This window comes from Bubalus kerabau, chromosome 5, assembly GCF_029407905.1.
Source record: "Bubalus kerabau isolate K-KA32 ecotype Philippines breed swamp buffalo chromosome 5, PCC_UOA_SB_1v2, whole genome shotgun sequence".
NCBI classification, from domain to species: Eukaryota; Metazoa; Chordata; class Mammalia; order Artiodactyla; family Bovidae; genus Bubalus; species Bubalus kerabau.
In genome coordinates, this window is record NC_073628.1 from 101,837,204 (window position 1) to 101,852,456 (window position 15,253).

Below are 15,253 nucleotides of genomic sequence, written 5' to 3' on the forward strand. Positions count from 1 at the left end.
GAAACTCTTAAGGTCTTGTTACTTCCAGTTAAGAAACGTCCAGAACCTACAGCATAAAGCCAGACATGTCTGCCTCTTTGGTTCTGTTCTGAGTTCCTCCTTCTGAGCGGTGTGTTCCTCCTGTCCACACCCCCCCACCACTGTAGAGGTCCGCCCCTCCCTCCCCCACGGTGGAGGTCTGTGGTGCTTTGAGATGGGACCTAGGTGCACGCAGCAGGTATGCAGACCTTGGGTGCTGATGTGACCAGTGGACCAGTGTGTTGACCTGCAGGCCCACCTGGTGCATGAAAGCCACCTGAGTCACTAAATCAAGCTGGTATTTAAGATGTGACTCTCCACATCATTTTGCCTCCAGAACTTTGAATGTTAGGTCATGCAGGTCGTTGTTCAGTTGCTCAGTCGTGTCGGACTCTGTGACCCTGTGGACTAGAGCATGCCAGGCTTATCTGTCCTTCACTATCTCCTGGAGCTTATTCAAACTCATGTATTTTGAGTCCGTGATGCCATCCAACCATCTCATCCTCTGTTGCCCCCTTCTCCTGCCTCAATCTTTCCCAGCATCAGGGTCTTGCAGGTTAATTTTCATGTTTAAGTGTTCTGTTTAAGTTCCACTTGACAAAAAGGCTACTGGGTAAGAATGAAAAACCACGGGAGCAAAGCTGCGGGTGAACTGCGCTTCAGCGTCATCAGAGGCGCACGGGAGGGTGACAGCAGGTGGGGACAGCTGGGGGACGTGGGGACAGAGGCGCTCTTTCTTCGCTTTATGAGCTCAGCCCAGGCCCCACAGTGAGAAAAGCTGGAGCGAAGGTTTTTCCCCTTGGCTGAGTCAGCACTAGGATCACAATGGGGTAGAACTTTCCAGCTAACAGCAGGGCTGTGGTTCAGAAGGAACAGGCTTCCTCTGGGGCAGAGTAGGTGCTGCCCAGGGGGTTAGTCCAAGAGGCTTGTTCATGAAATTCAGAGGGTGCACCCTGGCAGGAGTTCACAGCCCAGTACACAGGGAGGTGCAGGGTGAACTGGGCTGCCTCCTGGAGCCACTGTGATAAGGGTCAGGATGCTGAACCACGAGAAGTCTAGCCTAAACCAGAGAACCTGAAATAGGGATCTGCCGGAGTGTCTGGGTTTTATTGATGATAAATGATTACAAATTAAAAAAAAAAAAAAGGGAACTGTCTTTTCTTCACTTTCCTGGCCTTGACTGGCTTGTTGCAAAGTGCTTGACCCTGGAACTGGTCCCAGGCTAAGCTGGGTGCTCCCTCCAGGTGGGGACATCACCCCCATTTTTTGATTTGGGTCTGTGTGCATCTTTGTTTTTCAGTGGAGGCTCCTCTGCAAGGCTGCCCAGAGCTCGGCTGTTTCTCAGCTCTAAGTTCTTCTCCTTCTTCTCTGCAACACTTACTGGATCGCTCCTAAAGAAACACTAGGCATGACCCCCCTCTTCGCTCCTGTCCCCATCTCCTTGGTGTCCCAGCGCTAAAATCCACCCAGGCAGAGGCTTTTAGAACAGCAAGCCTTCCCAAAGGGCACCAGGGGGTGACCACAGCAGAACCAGAACCATGTCGTCTCCTAAAGGACTCATCTCGCTTCTAAGACTTCTAGCTGCAAAAACATCCACAGTTCAGACCATTTCAGAGGCTTGTGACCCTGCTCTTTGAGTCCACCCTCCCTTGAAGCAACCACTCCAGGCACTCCAAGCGGTGCCTGGAGTGGTTGGGGCTGCTTTATGTTCTGTCACCAACCCCACGGTGGCTTTGGACACAGCTAGCCTCTCCCCACCCACAGGCCCTCTTAGCTCTGATTTTCTACAACTCCAGTGAAACACGAGAAGATCTGTTTGTGACAGTGATGCTCTGTTACTGCACATTCTTTTCTCCCTCTGGCAGGTATGTTGGCAAACACTGTGGCTCCAGTGAAGGAAGAAATAACCCTCGGTCCCTTTTCCTTGAGTCACATGGCGTAAGAGCCAGGGTGCTCAGAGGCGTGTGGGGAAGGGAGGTGGCAGCCATGGCCATCTGTGGTTACAAAACTCTGGTCATGTCCATCCAAGTCACATCTGTCATCTACAAGATCACTGGTTTGAAGGCACCACCCAGATTAAGAACCTCTCCGACCCCAGAATTTACACACGGAGGCCCAGCCAAGGGTGTAGAGCTTGTCAGTGGCGAGCAGGGACCAAAAGAAAACCCAAAGTCTGTCCTTATCATCTGTGTTTGTCTCTGAGATTAAATCATTTGCCTGCTCATGTTGAAAAGACCCGCTTTACCTGGCCGGAGCCTCGGCATTCACACCATCATCATGCGTGTTTTGTGGATGGTCTGATGGTTCATCCACAGGGACCTGAAACCTGCGAGACAGAAAGCAGTTCCCGGGGTCTGGATGCAGCAGAGCCGGCCCAGTGTGGAGCCGGCCCGGTGCGTGTGCTCAGGTTCACGGCACAAACCCTAACCTGAGCACACCCTCAGGGCCCTCCTCAGGCTTTGGGCCTCAGATATTTACTGGGGGCCAAGGCCATAACAGTGGATGAAAGAGGCTGGGCCCTGCGTTCCTGGGAGCCCTGTTCTGGTCAGGGAGACATGCCAAGGTGGGGCACTGCAGGTCCAAATGGGGGGAGTGACTGTGAGCAAGACCTGCTTTCAATAGGAGGGTTTGGGAAGGCCTCCCTGCTGATGCTCAAGCTGAGGCCTGGGTGACATGGTCCCTGGAACAAGCTGAAGCAACAACATTCCAGGCAGAGGTGGGGAAGTGGGAGCCAGTCCAGCTTCTTTGCAGAACTAAAAGGCCATCGTGACAGGTGTGGGGAGGGGCTGACGAGGACAGAGGTGGGCAGGGAGGGTCCCAAAAGGACTCTCAGGCCCCAGGCCACACTGACCGTGACCTGCTGGAGGGGCTGGGGTGGGGAGGCAGTTGACGGTGGCTTGGATTGGGGGCCCCAGTGGAGACAGAGCAGGTGGACCATGACAGCTGAGTCAACAGGATGTGGGGAGGGGTTAGCAATGGAGGTGAGTGGAGGAGGGGAATCCTGTCTTTTGAGCTTTTAACTCAAGCGCCTGCGTGACTGTGATGTCTGCACTGAGATGAGACGGGAGTAGCTTGTTCAGGAGAAAGAAACTGAGCTCTGGGCCCTTGCAGGGTTTGGGGTGCCCTGAGACATCAAAGCGGAGAACCCCAGGAAGGGGTACTTGAAGATAAGTCTGGAACTTGGGTGGGTCTGTGCTGGGGCAGTGGGTTGGGGGTCATCTGAAACACCATGGGGTTTGGAGTTTTTAAATAAAAAAAAAATTGGGGAGCCACACCATGCAGCATGTGGGATCTTAGTTCCCTGAGCAGGGATAGAACCCATGCCCCTTGCAGTGGAAGCACAGAGTCCTAACCAGTGGACAGTGAGGGAAGTTCTACATGGGGTTTTAAAGCTGGGGGGGCGGTGCGGCGAGCTGGGTGAAGGCCCTTAAGAGAGGGTGCAGGATGAGAAGAGTGCCTGAGACAGCTCTGGGGAAAACTGACGTTTGGGCATTGAGCCGAGGAGGCAGAGCCGAGCCAAAGGTACTAATAAGGACTAGCTGGAAGGGTCGGAGGGAAGCTGGGAAGGTGGAGTGTCTCAGAAGCAAGAGAAGAGCGAGATGAAGGCGACAGACAGTCCAGGCTCATGATTGTTGCTCCAAGGTCAAAGAATGTAGCTGGAAGGTCGCTGATGATGGAATAAGAGCATATCCAGGGGGTGGGGTTGAAGGGGGTTCCCAGCACTGGGAGGGGAGGAGGCAGAGGGAAACTCTAGATACCTGCAAAGTGGTCCATGAAGAGGGGGAGGGGCAGCCTCCCTGCTCACCCCAAACCCCCAGGAGCTGGGCTCCAGTCTGAGCTCCTTTCTATTCAGTGACACCAACCACCGATGCCGCTTCCCTACAGAGGTGTGACTGCCAGGGTATTGCCCCTTGCAGGCGGGCAGGAGCACACTACTGGCAGCCAACTGCTCACCAAAGCAGGACACATGGAAGGGAAAGGATGCCCATAGAAAAAGCATGGCTTAGAATGGGCACACGGTGTGAACAAGTGGGGTCTGTGACACCACGATGTCACCTCCACTCAGAGGCCCCCAGGATTATGCCTATCCTGACTGTAACACCAGAGGTTAGTTCTGCTTGGTTTTGAGGTTCTATAAGCGGAATCACACAGTATCTGGAGTAAACTGCACTGAATGTTAGCCTAGGAGGACACTGTCTTTAGTCCTGGGTGGATAGGGATTTGATCAAGACTCTGCAAAAGGAGGACGTTCCTGGCGGTCCAGTGGCTAAGACTCCTCACTCCCAATGCAGGAAGTCTGAGTTGGATTCCTGGTCTGGAAACTAGATCCCACATGCTGCAATTAAGAATTAGCATGCCGTGATGAAGGCCCCACATGCCACAACTAAGACCCAGGGCAGCTAAATAAGTGAATATTTTTAAAAAACTGCAAAAAGTATGATGAGGGCAACCACTCAGTGTGACTTGTTAAAGTAGTCACTTAAAAGGTGGCTTGGGGCTTCCCTGGTGGTTCAGTGATTAAGAATCCACCTTGCAACGCAGGGGACACTAGTTTGATCCCTGATCTGGGAAGATCCCATATGCCACAGGGCAACTAAGCCCATGGGCCACAACTAATGAAGAACCATGACGAACCATGCTCTTAGAGCCCGTGCTCCACAACAAGAGAAGCCAACTCAATGAGAAGCCCAAAGTCCTGCAACTAGAAAGTAGCCCCTGCTCACCGCAACTAGAGAAAGCCCTTGCACAGCAATGAAAAGCTGGCACAGCCAAAAATAAATATGTAAATAAATATTTTAAAAAATAATAAAATTAAAAAAAAAAAAGTGGCTTGGCAGTTCTGGATTAATACAGCAATTGTGCACACACACTTTTAATTGTCCTCCTTCCCCAAACTCACTAAAACTAGTAAAGGGACCAAAACAATGAGGGGGGAAATCCTCTCCAGGCTGACAGCAGGAAAGAATAACAGCAAAATTTGGAAGCTGGAGAGCAGTAGACAAGTGTCCACTAATTCAGCACACCTGAGAAGCTGAGGTCCCACCAGTTCCCACCACAGAATCCCCAGGGGCCCCAGGAACAGGCAGCCCTGTTGCCTCTGCAACTCAGGGAGTGGGACTGAAATAGGACAGTGAAGGTTAAGATCCCTACCTCTGAACAGCTGCATCCCCCTAACCCTGAATTCTGAAAGGTTAGTCTCCAGGAGGGTAAGACACACAGGTGAGAACTACTGAAAACCAGAAAATTAGGTGTGCAGACAGATGATCCACATGGTGACCTTCCAGGAAGGAAACTGGGCAAAGATCTAAAACTGACATTGGGGCATTAAAAAAAATTAATCATGGGGCTTCCTTGGTGGCTCAGTGGTAAAGAATCCTCCTGCCAATGCAGGAGACACAGGTTCGATTCCTGGTCTGGGAAGATTCCACATGCTGCAGAGCAATTAAGCCTGTGCTCCACAACTACTGAGCTTGTGTTCTAGAGGCCAGGAGCTGAAACTACTGAGCCCATGCTCCACAACAATGGACGCTTCCTCAGTGAGAAGCCTGCTCATGGCAACTAGAGGGCAGCCCTTGCTCTCTGCCACCAGAGAGAAGCCTGAGCAGCCATGAAGACCCAGAAGAGCTAAAAGTAGAAAGAAAAAAAAAAAAGGCAAAACAAAAAACCCCACCCATCCAGATGCCTCACATGACCCGCGTGCTCAGAGCTCGAGCCTGCTCTCCCCCACCTCACTCCTAACATGAAGAGGCAATCAAAGATTCCCTGACATCTGAGAAAAGCCTTTAACATGGAAGGTAGAAACCGAAACAAAAAGTAACTTGGAGGAAACAGCCTTCGGGGGGAAGGAAACTTAAAAAAAAAAGGCACAAAAATCTATCAGCTCCCAAAGGGGTTAGATATCGTGTCCATGAAACAACAGAATGCTATGTAACTAGAGCAGTCAGGGTACCAAAAACACCTCTTTGGAAATGAAAGCCAATTTATAACATTTAAAAGAGCTCTTGGGGACTACCCTGGGGGCCCAGTGGTCTCTGTGCTCTCAATGCGGGGAGCATGGGTTCAATCCCTGGTCTGGGAACTAGATCCCACATGCCACAACTAAGAGTTCAAGTGCCACCACTAAAGATCACACATGCAGTGATGAAGATCTAAGACCCCATGTGCTGCAACTAAGACCCGGTGCAGCCAAATAAATAAATATATTTTTTTTAAAAATAAAAGAGCTCTTGGAAATTTTATTCAAAAATGAACTAAATAGACAAGACTGGAAGATAAATGAAGAAATCTCCCAGAAAGTATGGCAGATTAATGAAGAGATGGATTAAAAAGGACTGAAAAGAGAAGGTAAATCAGAGGACCAGCCACAGAAGGACAGTATTCAATAAGAATTTCAGAAAGTGGAGAAAAAAGTGGAGAAAATCAATTAACCAGTTCAAAAAGGAATATACCCAGACAAGAACACATATTTCCAGATTGAAAGGACCCACTGGTACCCAATGGATAGAACGTTTGTTATTGTTTAGTTGCTAAGTCACGTCCTATTCTTTGCAACCCCATGGACTATAGCTAGACCTGCACCAATGTGAAATTTTATAACACTGGCAGCAGAGAAGATTCCACAAGCTTCTAAAGAGAATATGTAGGTCACATTACAAGGGTTAGGAATCGAAATGCTTTCAAACTTCTCAAAGACAACCTTGGAAGCTAGAAGACAATAGAGCAATGCCTTTAAAGGAGATAATTTCCAATCTAGAATTTCCATCTAGAATTCAATACCCAGCAAAACTATCAGCCAGTCAAGCACGAAGGCAGAATAAAGATACTACAGGAACTTCCCTGAAGGTCCAGTGGTTAAGACTCCAGGGTTCCAGTGCAGGGGACAAGGGTTCAGTCCCTGGTTGGGAATAAGATCCCACATGTTTCACAGTATGACCAAGATAAAAAGAAAGAAAGAAAAATACAGCAGACTTGTGCTGTTCAAAACATGTCTGTCCCATCCTCTCAAGATGCTGTTTGGAGGATAGGCTCCACCAAATCATGAACGAGGACACGTGGCATATTGGAATCAGGAGATCTCACTTTGGAGCAAGGCAAATGGAGTCCCGTGGAGGGTGGTAGAAGGAGAATCTAGGCTGACCACTGTGTACCAGTGCTACAGGGCAACCACCCTGGGGCTTGTGACTTGAGAGGCAGGCACATTGAGGACTTGCCACCAAGAAACCCTCTGCCCCTGTAACACTTCCAGTGCCCAAGGATGGTGCTGAGAGTCTGGTCCAGGTCCCCATCTAGACTTGGCTTAACCATGGGCTGGGGAAGTTCTCTCTCCTCTGTGTCCTGCTGCCTAGATTAGCTGAAGATCCTCATTTCACCCCCAAAGTGTAAAGGGGTGGGTGATTGTGTGCCTAGAAGCAGAAACTCAGAGCAGCCCACTCATTCTGTGTTTTAGCAAAGGTCCAGGACCTGACCTGCCCAGATCATGACCTGGCCCACTTCCCTGATAGGGGCTTTTCCAAAGGTGTGGCACTTTCTCTATCCACATCCTGAAGTATCTTGGTTCCCCCAGAATACCTCCAGTCTCACCTGGGCTCCAGTCGCTCCTTCACCTTGGCAATGGAGCGGACGTAGGGCGTGATTTGCTTGGTGATGGTGGTCAGGTAGGCATTCTCCTGCTTCAGCTGGAGAAGGTCATGGAGCTGGGCTGTGGGGGCCCAGGCCAGAGCATGAGATCTTGTTGGCTTCAGATCCTCACTCTCCAGCCTCAATCCATGTAAATATCCCAACTATTTGAGTGATTATCTCTAATTAAAGCATGAGGTAAGATTCCTAAAGTCATCCTACTTACTGAATTCTGACCTCAGATATATTTTTTGGGGGTCAGTTAGCAGCTGTGAGTCAAGAACTAAGTGGGGGACTTCCTGGTGGTCCAGTGGCTAAGACTCCACACTCCCAATGCAGAGGATCTGGGTTTGATCCCTGGTCAGGGAACTAGATCCTCCATACCACAACTAAGACCTGGCACAGCCAAATAAGTAAGAGCTTGGGAGTTCGATCTGGTTATTGGGTAACTGGCTTCCTGTCCCTGAAAGCATGTGGAGGGGGAGCACTCAGCAGCAGCTGCCCAGGACCTTCATATATCTCCTGTTCGTTAGCCACCCGCTGGTAGGAGTCCTCCCAAATCTGAAAGAGAAAGTAAGTTGGATATTGCACATGGCCGAGTTGGAAGTTCCATTGGTGGCATTTCTGTCCTCTAGCTGCTCAGAACCACAGGGTGCTCCCAGGCAGTTCCCATGGTTCCAGGGTGCTCCCAGGAAGTTCCTGGGCTCCAGGCAGCAGAGACCCAGGTTCCAGAGCCTGTGAGGGCCTCCTGGGGCCCCAGGCCGAGGTCCCCCCCACACGCTTCCTGTCTGGGGGTAGCCCACCGACATGCTGACAGGTGGGGCTGCAGGGCAGAGAGGGGCCTTGGGAGGGGCTACCTCCTGGAAGACTGCTCTCAGGCCCTCCACGGAAGCATACTCCGAGGCGATCTGGGCGTCCACCTGCAGGGCCTTGTGTAAGATGTCGCCCATGATCTCGGCTTTGATGAGCGAATGGTGCTTGGTGAGGTCCCGGTGCAGCTCCTGTACCTGGTCCTTCAGGTTCTGCATCTCTGCCTGCAGACGCTGGGGGAGCGGAGAGACCGGTGTGTGCCTGTGTGCCCTGCAGGCTGGGTGCACTGTGGGGGCCTTGGTGGAGGGGCGTCTGGCAGCCCTGGTGGCCGGATGAGGTTTGGCCACTGCACTTTGGCGCGAAGGGGTGGGGCCTTTCCTTGCTGGCCCATCCCGGCCCCCTCACCCGGTAGGAGTCCTCGTAGTGGCGGCAGTGCTCCGTGAAGGGTGAGTCGTCGCCCTCCGCCAGCAGCACCTTGGTACTGATGGACCGGTGCAGTGTGGGCTTTTGGACCGGTGACCCCAACATCTTCCCCACTGGGGAAGGGCAGCTGGGTCCCCTCAGCACCTTGGGGCCCGAGCCCCCTGTGAGCCTGGGGAGAGAACTCGTGTGGATGTGGCTGTGGGGGTCCAGAGGGTCCTCCCTTGCCCCAGCCTCTTACCCCAGGCGGCACACCAGAACCACGCAGGGGCCCCCAATAAACCTGATGCCAGGCTTTGTCCACCCAAGACCAATGACATCAGCAGGGTATTTTTAAAAATCCTGAGGGTGACGACAGTGTGCAGAAGAGTCTATCATCCTGAGGGTGACGCCAGTGTGCAGAAGAGTCTATCAGGATGTCCTCAAGGCTGGTCCCCAGCACACCGTTAGTTCATGCACACACGCAGGACCTTGCAAATTTGGCCTGATACCCAGTCTCCTGTGCCTGGGGCCCTGGGACCCTTGGCAGACAACCCCAGCTTAGGCATTTCTCCTAACTCCTAGGGATCTCCAGCTCTTTAGACTGCCCCCCCCATTCCCAGAAGTCAGACCCCCTGCAGCTTCTGGTGACTGAGACTCCACTCTAAGGTACCCTTCCTTTCAGGGCTTAGACACCCCAATCCAGGTGCACAACTGCGGTTGGGGGCAGCCCCTGAGTCCTCCTGTTTACCCCTGACCCGGTTCCAAGCCCAGTCTACCGTGGGCTTCCGACCAGGATGGCTGCTTTCAGGCTGGGCAGGCTCCCCCTTGGAGGTCAGTAGGTGCTCAGACGCGGCCCGGGAGCTTGGTGAGCTGGGAAAGCCTGCCCACCCCCTCCAATGGAAATCTTGTTCCCGCCTCCCCGTTCTAGGGCCCTGCGCCCTCGCGGCTCACGTGCTAGTGCCACCCCCGGCACCCGCCGCCCGGCGTGGCCCCAGCAGCAGTAGCGGCTCCAGGCAGCGCGCGAACTCAGCGCGGTGGTCGCTGGTGATCTGGGTGGCAGGATAAGGTCGTGAGGTAGGTCCCTACCCTGCGGGCCCGCGCCCCCGCCCCCGCCCGCGGCGCACCCCATGCCCCGGTCTCCCCGGCCCACTCTGCGTCCTTGGCCCGTGCCTCCGCCCCCGGCCCACCCCACGCCCCCATGCACCTTGCTGCTCTGTGCCGGCCGCAGGCGATGTGGCCGCGTGACGATGCCCTGCAATCTCTCCATCAGCTCCTGCGGCCGGGGGAGGGGGAAAGGAGAGGGCTCTCAGGTGGGTGGGTGCAGGAGGGGGTGACACTGAGGGGAGGGGCCCGGAGGGCGAGTCTGCCTTTAGGAGGGTTACTTGCCTTCCAATCCCCTCTGGGATTGGCCGGATGTCCACCCCAAATTCCCCCACCCCAAATCGACAGGAAAGGTTAGGATGTCTGGACTTCAGTAGACTCTGCGTTTTAGGGGAGGAGGTTTATGCTCCCTCCAGGCTCTGCTTGTCCTCTTATTTATTTATTGGCTGCACTGGTGGCTTTGGGGGATCTTAATTCTCCTGCCAGGGACCGAACCTTGCAGAATCCTAACCACTGGAGACCACCAGGGAATTCCCTGCTGTCCTCTTAAAAGGGCTCCGCTGGCCCCCAAGTAGTTTGTAGATGACGATGTGGAGGAGGTGGCCAGCCTCCAGGTAACAGGCTGCCCAGCCCTGAGGTGGGGATCTCACATGTGCACAGTGGGTTCCTGCTGGGGAGGGGGGACCCAGGAGCTGGGGGCACTCACATAGCCCAGGTCCAGGAACTCGGCCTTGTTGGCCAAGCTGAGGAAGGAAGAGCAGATGACCAGGTGAACCTGCAAGAGGGACACTGCTCAGTGCCCAGGTGGGGTGCCCAGCCCCATGCCCCCAGCTGCCCTTACCTGCAGGGTGGGCAGCAGAGTGGCCAAATGGGAGAGCTGCTCCTTGAAGGCCTTGTCCTTCTCTTCATACTGGCTGGGGGAGGGGCAGGCAGCCTCATCTCCAAGAGGGCTGCCCACCCCCACCTGGGTGGGGCCTCAGAACTGGGTGGTTCCATCTCCCCTCCTGCTTTATGCATCCTTCCCTGTCTCCCTTTCCCTGAGCCACCCTGCCTTCCCCCCAACGGGGTGGACACCTGGATGTCTTGCTCTTAGGGTGGGATGGGGCTGGCCTAGGCTCCAGCTGGTGTCTGGAAGTCAAGGGGCAGAGGATGGAGACCCTGCCACCACTCACCTCTGCACGGCCTGCAGCAGCAGCTCTTTCCTCTCTGACAGTTTGTCCTGGGAGGGACAGTCCACTAACTGACTGGGTAGACTTGGCCCTGTCCCCACCCAGCACTCTCCCAGGCTCCTGGGCCCCAGCCACACAGCTGCTTAGGCTGGCTCTCCTCCAGCCCACAAGCTCTGCTACCCTGCCTGGGAGCACCGGCAGCCTCATCTTCAATGTCATCTCCTATGGGAAGTCTTCCCTGACCACATCACATCATCGGCCCCAGCCTAGGGTGGGCCCTTCAGTTCAGTGTAGTTCAGTTGCTCAGTCGTGTCCGACTCTTTGCGACCCCATGAATCACAGCACACCAGGCCTCCCTGTCCACCACCAACTAACTCCTGAAAGTAGTTCAGTGCTTGCTACACTGGAATCTCTAGAAGGGCTGGGGCAGGCCTGGGCCCCAGTCAGGAAATGCTGATAAGGATTCTGGGCTGTGGCTGTTTAGTACCCCCTACCCCTCACCTGCATGCTGCTGAAGAGGGCCTGGATGGCGGCCTCCTCCTCTGCCGCGCTGCGTCGCACTTCGTCCACCATCGCCTGCAGCAGCTCGATGGCCTCTCGTGTGGCGGTCTGCAGGGCCTTCACCTCCTGGGGACAGGGCGGCCTCAGCCTCCTGAGGGAGCGCGTTCCCAAGCCCGGCCTCAGTGCGCCCGGCAGCCCGCGCTCACCAGCACCGCCTGCTGCAGCCGCTCACAGCCCTGGACGTAAGCTGACTCGAGGTCCACGCAGTGGACGCGGCTCTCCCTGCAGGGACCCCGCGCGTGAGTCCCGCTCCGGGACGCTCGCCAGCCCCTGACCTCCTGCGCCCTCTACCCACCCCTGCATGTCCCGGAAGCAGCGGATGCACAGCAGCGACTTCTTGTCGGTGGAGAACAGGACATAGGGCTCGGCGTGCAGCGCTGCGGCGGGGGCGTTGGTGAGGGCGCCGGCCAGCGCCCGTCCCCATCCCCGCCCGGCGCCGGCCCCGTCCCCGCACGCCGCACTCACTGCACTTCTGGAGCACGTCGCGGCTGCGCTGGCCTAAGGCCACGATGTCGTGGCGCGCGAACATGCGTGCCCGGTGCGTCTCGTCGCGGCAGCGCGCGCAGAGCGGCTGCCCGCACGTGTTGCAGAAGTATGTGGTCTCCGCGTCCTGCGGACAGAGCTCGGGCTCAGTCCGCCGGTGAACTGGAAGCCTGTCTGCGCATCTGCGAGTCTCCGGCAGGGGCAGGGCCGCCGGCAGCCCTTTCGTGTAAACCCGACGCGCAGCGCTCTGTATCCCCAGTTTACAGATGAGAATATCGAGGCTCAGAGAATAGGTGAGGGGAAGGTATCCAGTCCGGGCTTGAGGAGGGGGTTCCCCAGGGTTGTGGGGAGGGCAGATACTGCATTTGCAAAATATTTAACCTACAACAGAAACGTATGTGTGCCCGTGGCCAAGACCTGTCAAGCCCCTCTTGGCACCCGCAATAGGAGCCACATGGCTGTGTTCACCCCAGCTATTTGGAGTTGAGACTTGACTGGGATGGGGAAAGGGGTGAAGGTCTGCAGGTGCCCTTCCCTGTGGCTGAGTGTCCAAGGCATCCAACCCAGGAATGGCTATGAAAACACAGACCCCCAACTTCTTTGGCATTTAAGGCCATTTCCTCCCCAAGCTCTCCTACCTCCCGCCCCTCACCTACTGCTCCTTATCTCCATACTTCCGGGTAGCACATATTCTAGAACTTGCCAGCACACCCTGACCTTTTGCTCCTGTAGGAACATCCTCCTGGGAATCCTCAGACCAGCTTCCACAGTCTGGAGAGAGTCCCCTGTGCACTTCTCAGTCCAGCCTGAAGCCTGGCCTCTACTCCCAGGTCCTTCAGGATGACCTCTCCCCCAAAACACAGTGGGCTCACATCCCCTGTCCTCTCTGGCTGCAGATAGCGGCTCGCAGCTCCCCAGGTAGCAGTGGACCCTGGAGGGACTCCAGGTCTGTGCATGGATTGCTCTTCTAGTTCCATTTCACAACTCTGCCCTGAGTTGGGGGCCAGTAAACTCCCCGCAAAACCAATGGCTTTAACCCCCACACCTAACAGACTGCTGGTTCAAGTGAGTTGTTTTGGAGTTCGGTCTCCATACCAGTAAAGTGGGGCCTCTGTTCTGGATAGGAGGTGCCTTAGAGAGGGGCTGGCGAGCCCGCTGTTGGGTGATCCTCTGAGGACATGGTGCAGCCTGGCACCCTCCGCTCCCCACTACACCCCGGGTGCCCCTGCCTGCTTGCCGCACTCCAGGTCGCAGTTGGCGCAGCGCACCACCTCGGTGCCATCCCCTGAGCTGTCCACCAGGAACTGCAACAGCCGATCCACTGGAGGGAGCCCGCTGGGGCCCTTCACCACCGTCTGGTGCCTGTGGAGAAGCTTCAGCCAAGCTCCAGATGCCCCTTCCCCGAGGCTCCCTACCCGCTTCCTACTGCATACATTCCAGGCGGAACTAAAAATAGGGTGGGAGGTGGGGTGCCTGCAGGCCTGACATCTATAAATATTTCAGCCAGTGCGCACTCCGACCGGTCCCTTCCCAGCCCTGGAGAGATCCTGGGAGGGGGTTGGCGACTCAGGGTGTCAAAGGCAGAAGCCTCCCCTCAAGCCCCTCTCGCTGCATTAGGCAAATTCAGGGCCACCCCAGGTATCCTGAGCTTCCCTGGTAGCCCAGCGGTTAAAGAATCCACTTGCAATGCAGGGGACAAAGGAGGCTTGGGTTCAATCCCTGGGTCAGGAAAATCCCCTAGAAATAGCAACCCACTCTAGTATTCTTGCCTGAAGAATCCCGTGGACAGAGGAGGAGCCTGGCGGGCTACAGTCCATGGGGTCACAAAGGCTCAGATATGACTGAGCAACTGAGCACACGTGCACAGGTAGGCTGAGCCAACATAACTTGCTACTTTGGCCTGAGGCTTAAGGACCCCTAAGTGAGTTATTGGGAGTGTCCAGACGATGAGCTGAGATCCCCTACTCCAGCAGCATCCAATTCCACAGCACAGGCACTCTAGCCTGCCCTTGACCCCTGATTTATTTTGAGAGGCCTTGGGTCATAATCCCAGGTCTCAGTTACCCTCATTTGTAAAATGGGCAGGAGCCTTCACGATCTTTGGCAGAGAGGCACCAGCAGGGTACAGTCTCTCCCAGCCTTCTCCCTGAAGAGTCTTGCCCTCCCAGCACCCAGATCCCTTTCCAGAGGGAGCCAGCCTCCCCTCCTCTGGGGCTTCCAGGCACTCACTGGCACAGAGGGCAGGCGAGGCGGCCATCAGCAGCGCGGCCACGCAGGCAGCCGGCACAGAACTCGTGAAAGCAGTCCAGCAGGCAGGGGCGCTCATACTGCGCGTGGCACAGCGGGCACACGAGGGGGTGGCCGCTTGTCCCGTCCAGGGCGCCCGGGCCCTCCAGAGACGTGAAGATAGCTCCCGACATCTTCAGGGACAGCGCAGGAGGGCGGTGGGGCGGCCGTGGTTGGGGAGGGCTCTCACCGTGCCCGCGCCGGCATCCGCAGCCCCCCTTCCCCTGCGCCGGTCTCCCTTACCTGTCCGGCCCGGACACTTCGCGGCGTCCAGAGATCGCGGAGAGGGGAGCAGCTAGGGCTCGGGGCTGGGGGCTAGCGCGCCGGGGCGGGGAGGATGGGCAGGAGGCGCGCAGAGAGGCCAGACCCTGTGTGTCCTCCCACTTCTCTAAGGCGGGCCCCTGGAAGGTCAGTCAGTGCATCCTACCCAACGCCCAGCCTCCCTCTTTACCCCCCACCCAACCTCCCCTTACTCCCACCTCAGGAATTCTCCTGCCGGTGTCCTCTGGGTGACCCGCAGGTGTCCTCTGGGTGACCCCTTCCGCCCCCCCCCCCCCCGCTCCCCCCGGTGCTCCGGTCCACCTTTCCCGGGCCGGCGGCAGCTGCCTCGCCGCGAGGGCCTGCACCGAATGAACTCTGCGCTCCCCCGCCGCTCTGACTCAGGGCCCCGGTCACAGCCACGGCCACGGCCACTGTACCCCACGCCCGGAGGAGGAGTGTGGCGGGAACGCGCGGCTGGAAACGACTCCGTGGGGCTAGGGTTCGAAACTTGGACTGGATCCCGCCCGGGATGACAGAGCCCCGAG

General features: G+C 56.0%; 1 protein-coding gene across 2 annotated transcripts; it reads right to left on the reverse strand.

Moving 5' to 3' along the window:
- Window positions 1-19: 19 nt before the first annotated feature.
- RNF207 (ring finger protein 207) lies at window positions 20-14,901 on the reverse strand. Of its 2 annotated transcripts, XM_055582450.1 has the most exons (17): window positions 14,391-14,901; window positions 13,391-13,523; window positions 12,144-12,288; window positions 11,974-12,055; window positions 11,825-11,900; window positions 11,619-11,744; window positions 11,121-11,167; window positions 10,790-10,862; window positions 10,655-10,723; window positions 10,052-10,120; window positions 9,799-9,896; window positions 8,851-9,037; window positions 8,493-8,678; window positions 8,145-8,196; window positions 7,600-7,717; window positions 2,264-2,344; window positions 20-1,409 (listed from the first exon to the last, which is right to left on the reverse strand). In XM_055582450.1, exons 1-17 carry the CDS (start codon window positions 14,579-14,581, stop codon window positions 1,241-1,243), a joined length of 1,902 nt encoding a protein of 633 aa, XP_055438425.1. In that variant the 5' UTR covers window positions 14,582-14,901; the 3' UTR covers window positions 20-1,240. The 2 variants fall into 2 exon arrangements, with proteins under 2 accessions (XP_055438425.1, XP_055438424.1); XM_055582449.1 differs by lacking the exons at window positions 11,974-12,055; window positions 13,391-13,523 and having other exon boundaries at window positions 14,391-14,581; window positions 14,691-14,901.
- Between the last annotated feature and the right edge of the window lie 352 nt (window positions 14,902-15,253).

Bases quoted from the DNA above. Each gene is read 5' to 3' on its own strand.
- RNF207 (XM_055582450.1), bottom strand. From the start codon at position 14,581: ATGTCGGGAGCTATCTTCACGTCTCTGGAGGGCCCGGGCGCCCTGGAC. The intron at 12,056-12,143 runs GTGAGTGCGGCG...CCCCCGCCGCAG, and splicing joins CGACGTGCTCCAGAAGTGCA to CGCTGCACGCCGAGCCCTAT. The intron at 11,745-11,824 runs GTGAGCGCGGGC...CCCTGTCCCCAG, and splicing joins GGCTGCAGCAGGCGGTGCTG to GAGGTGAAGGCCCTGCAGAC.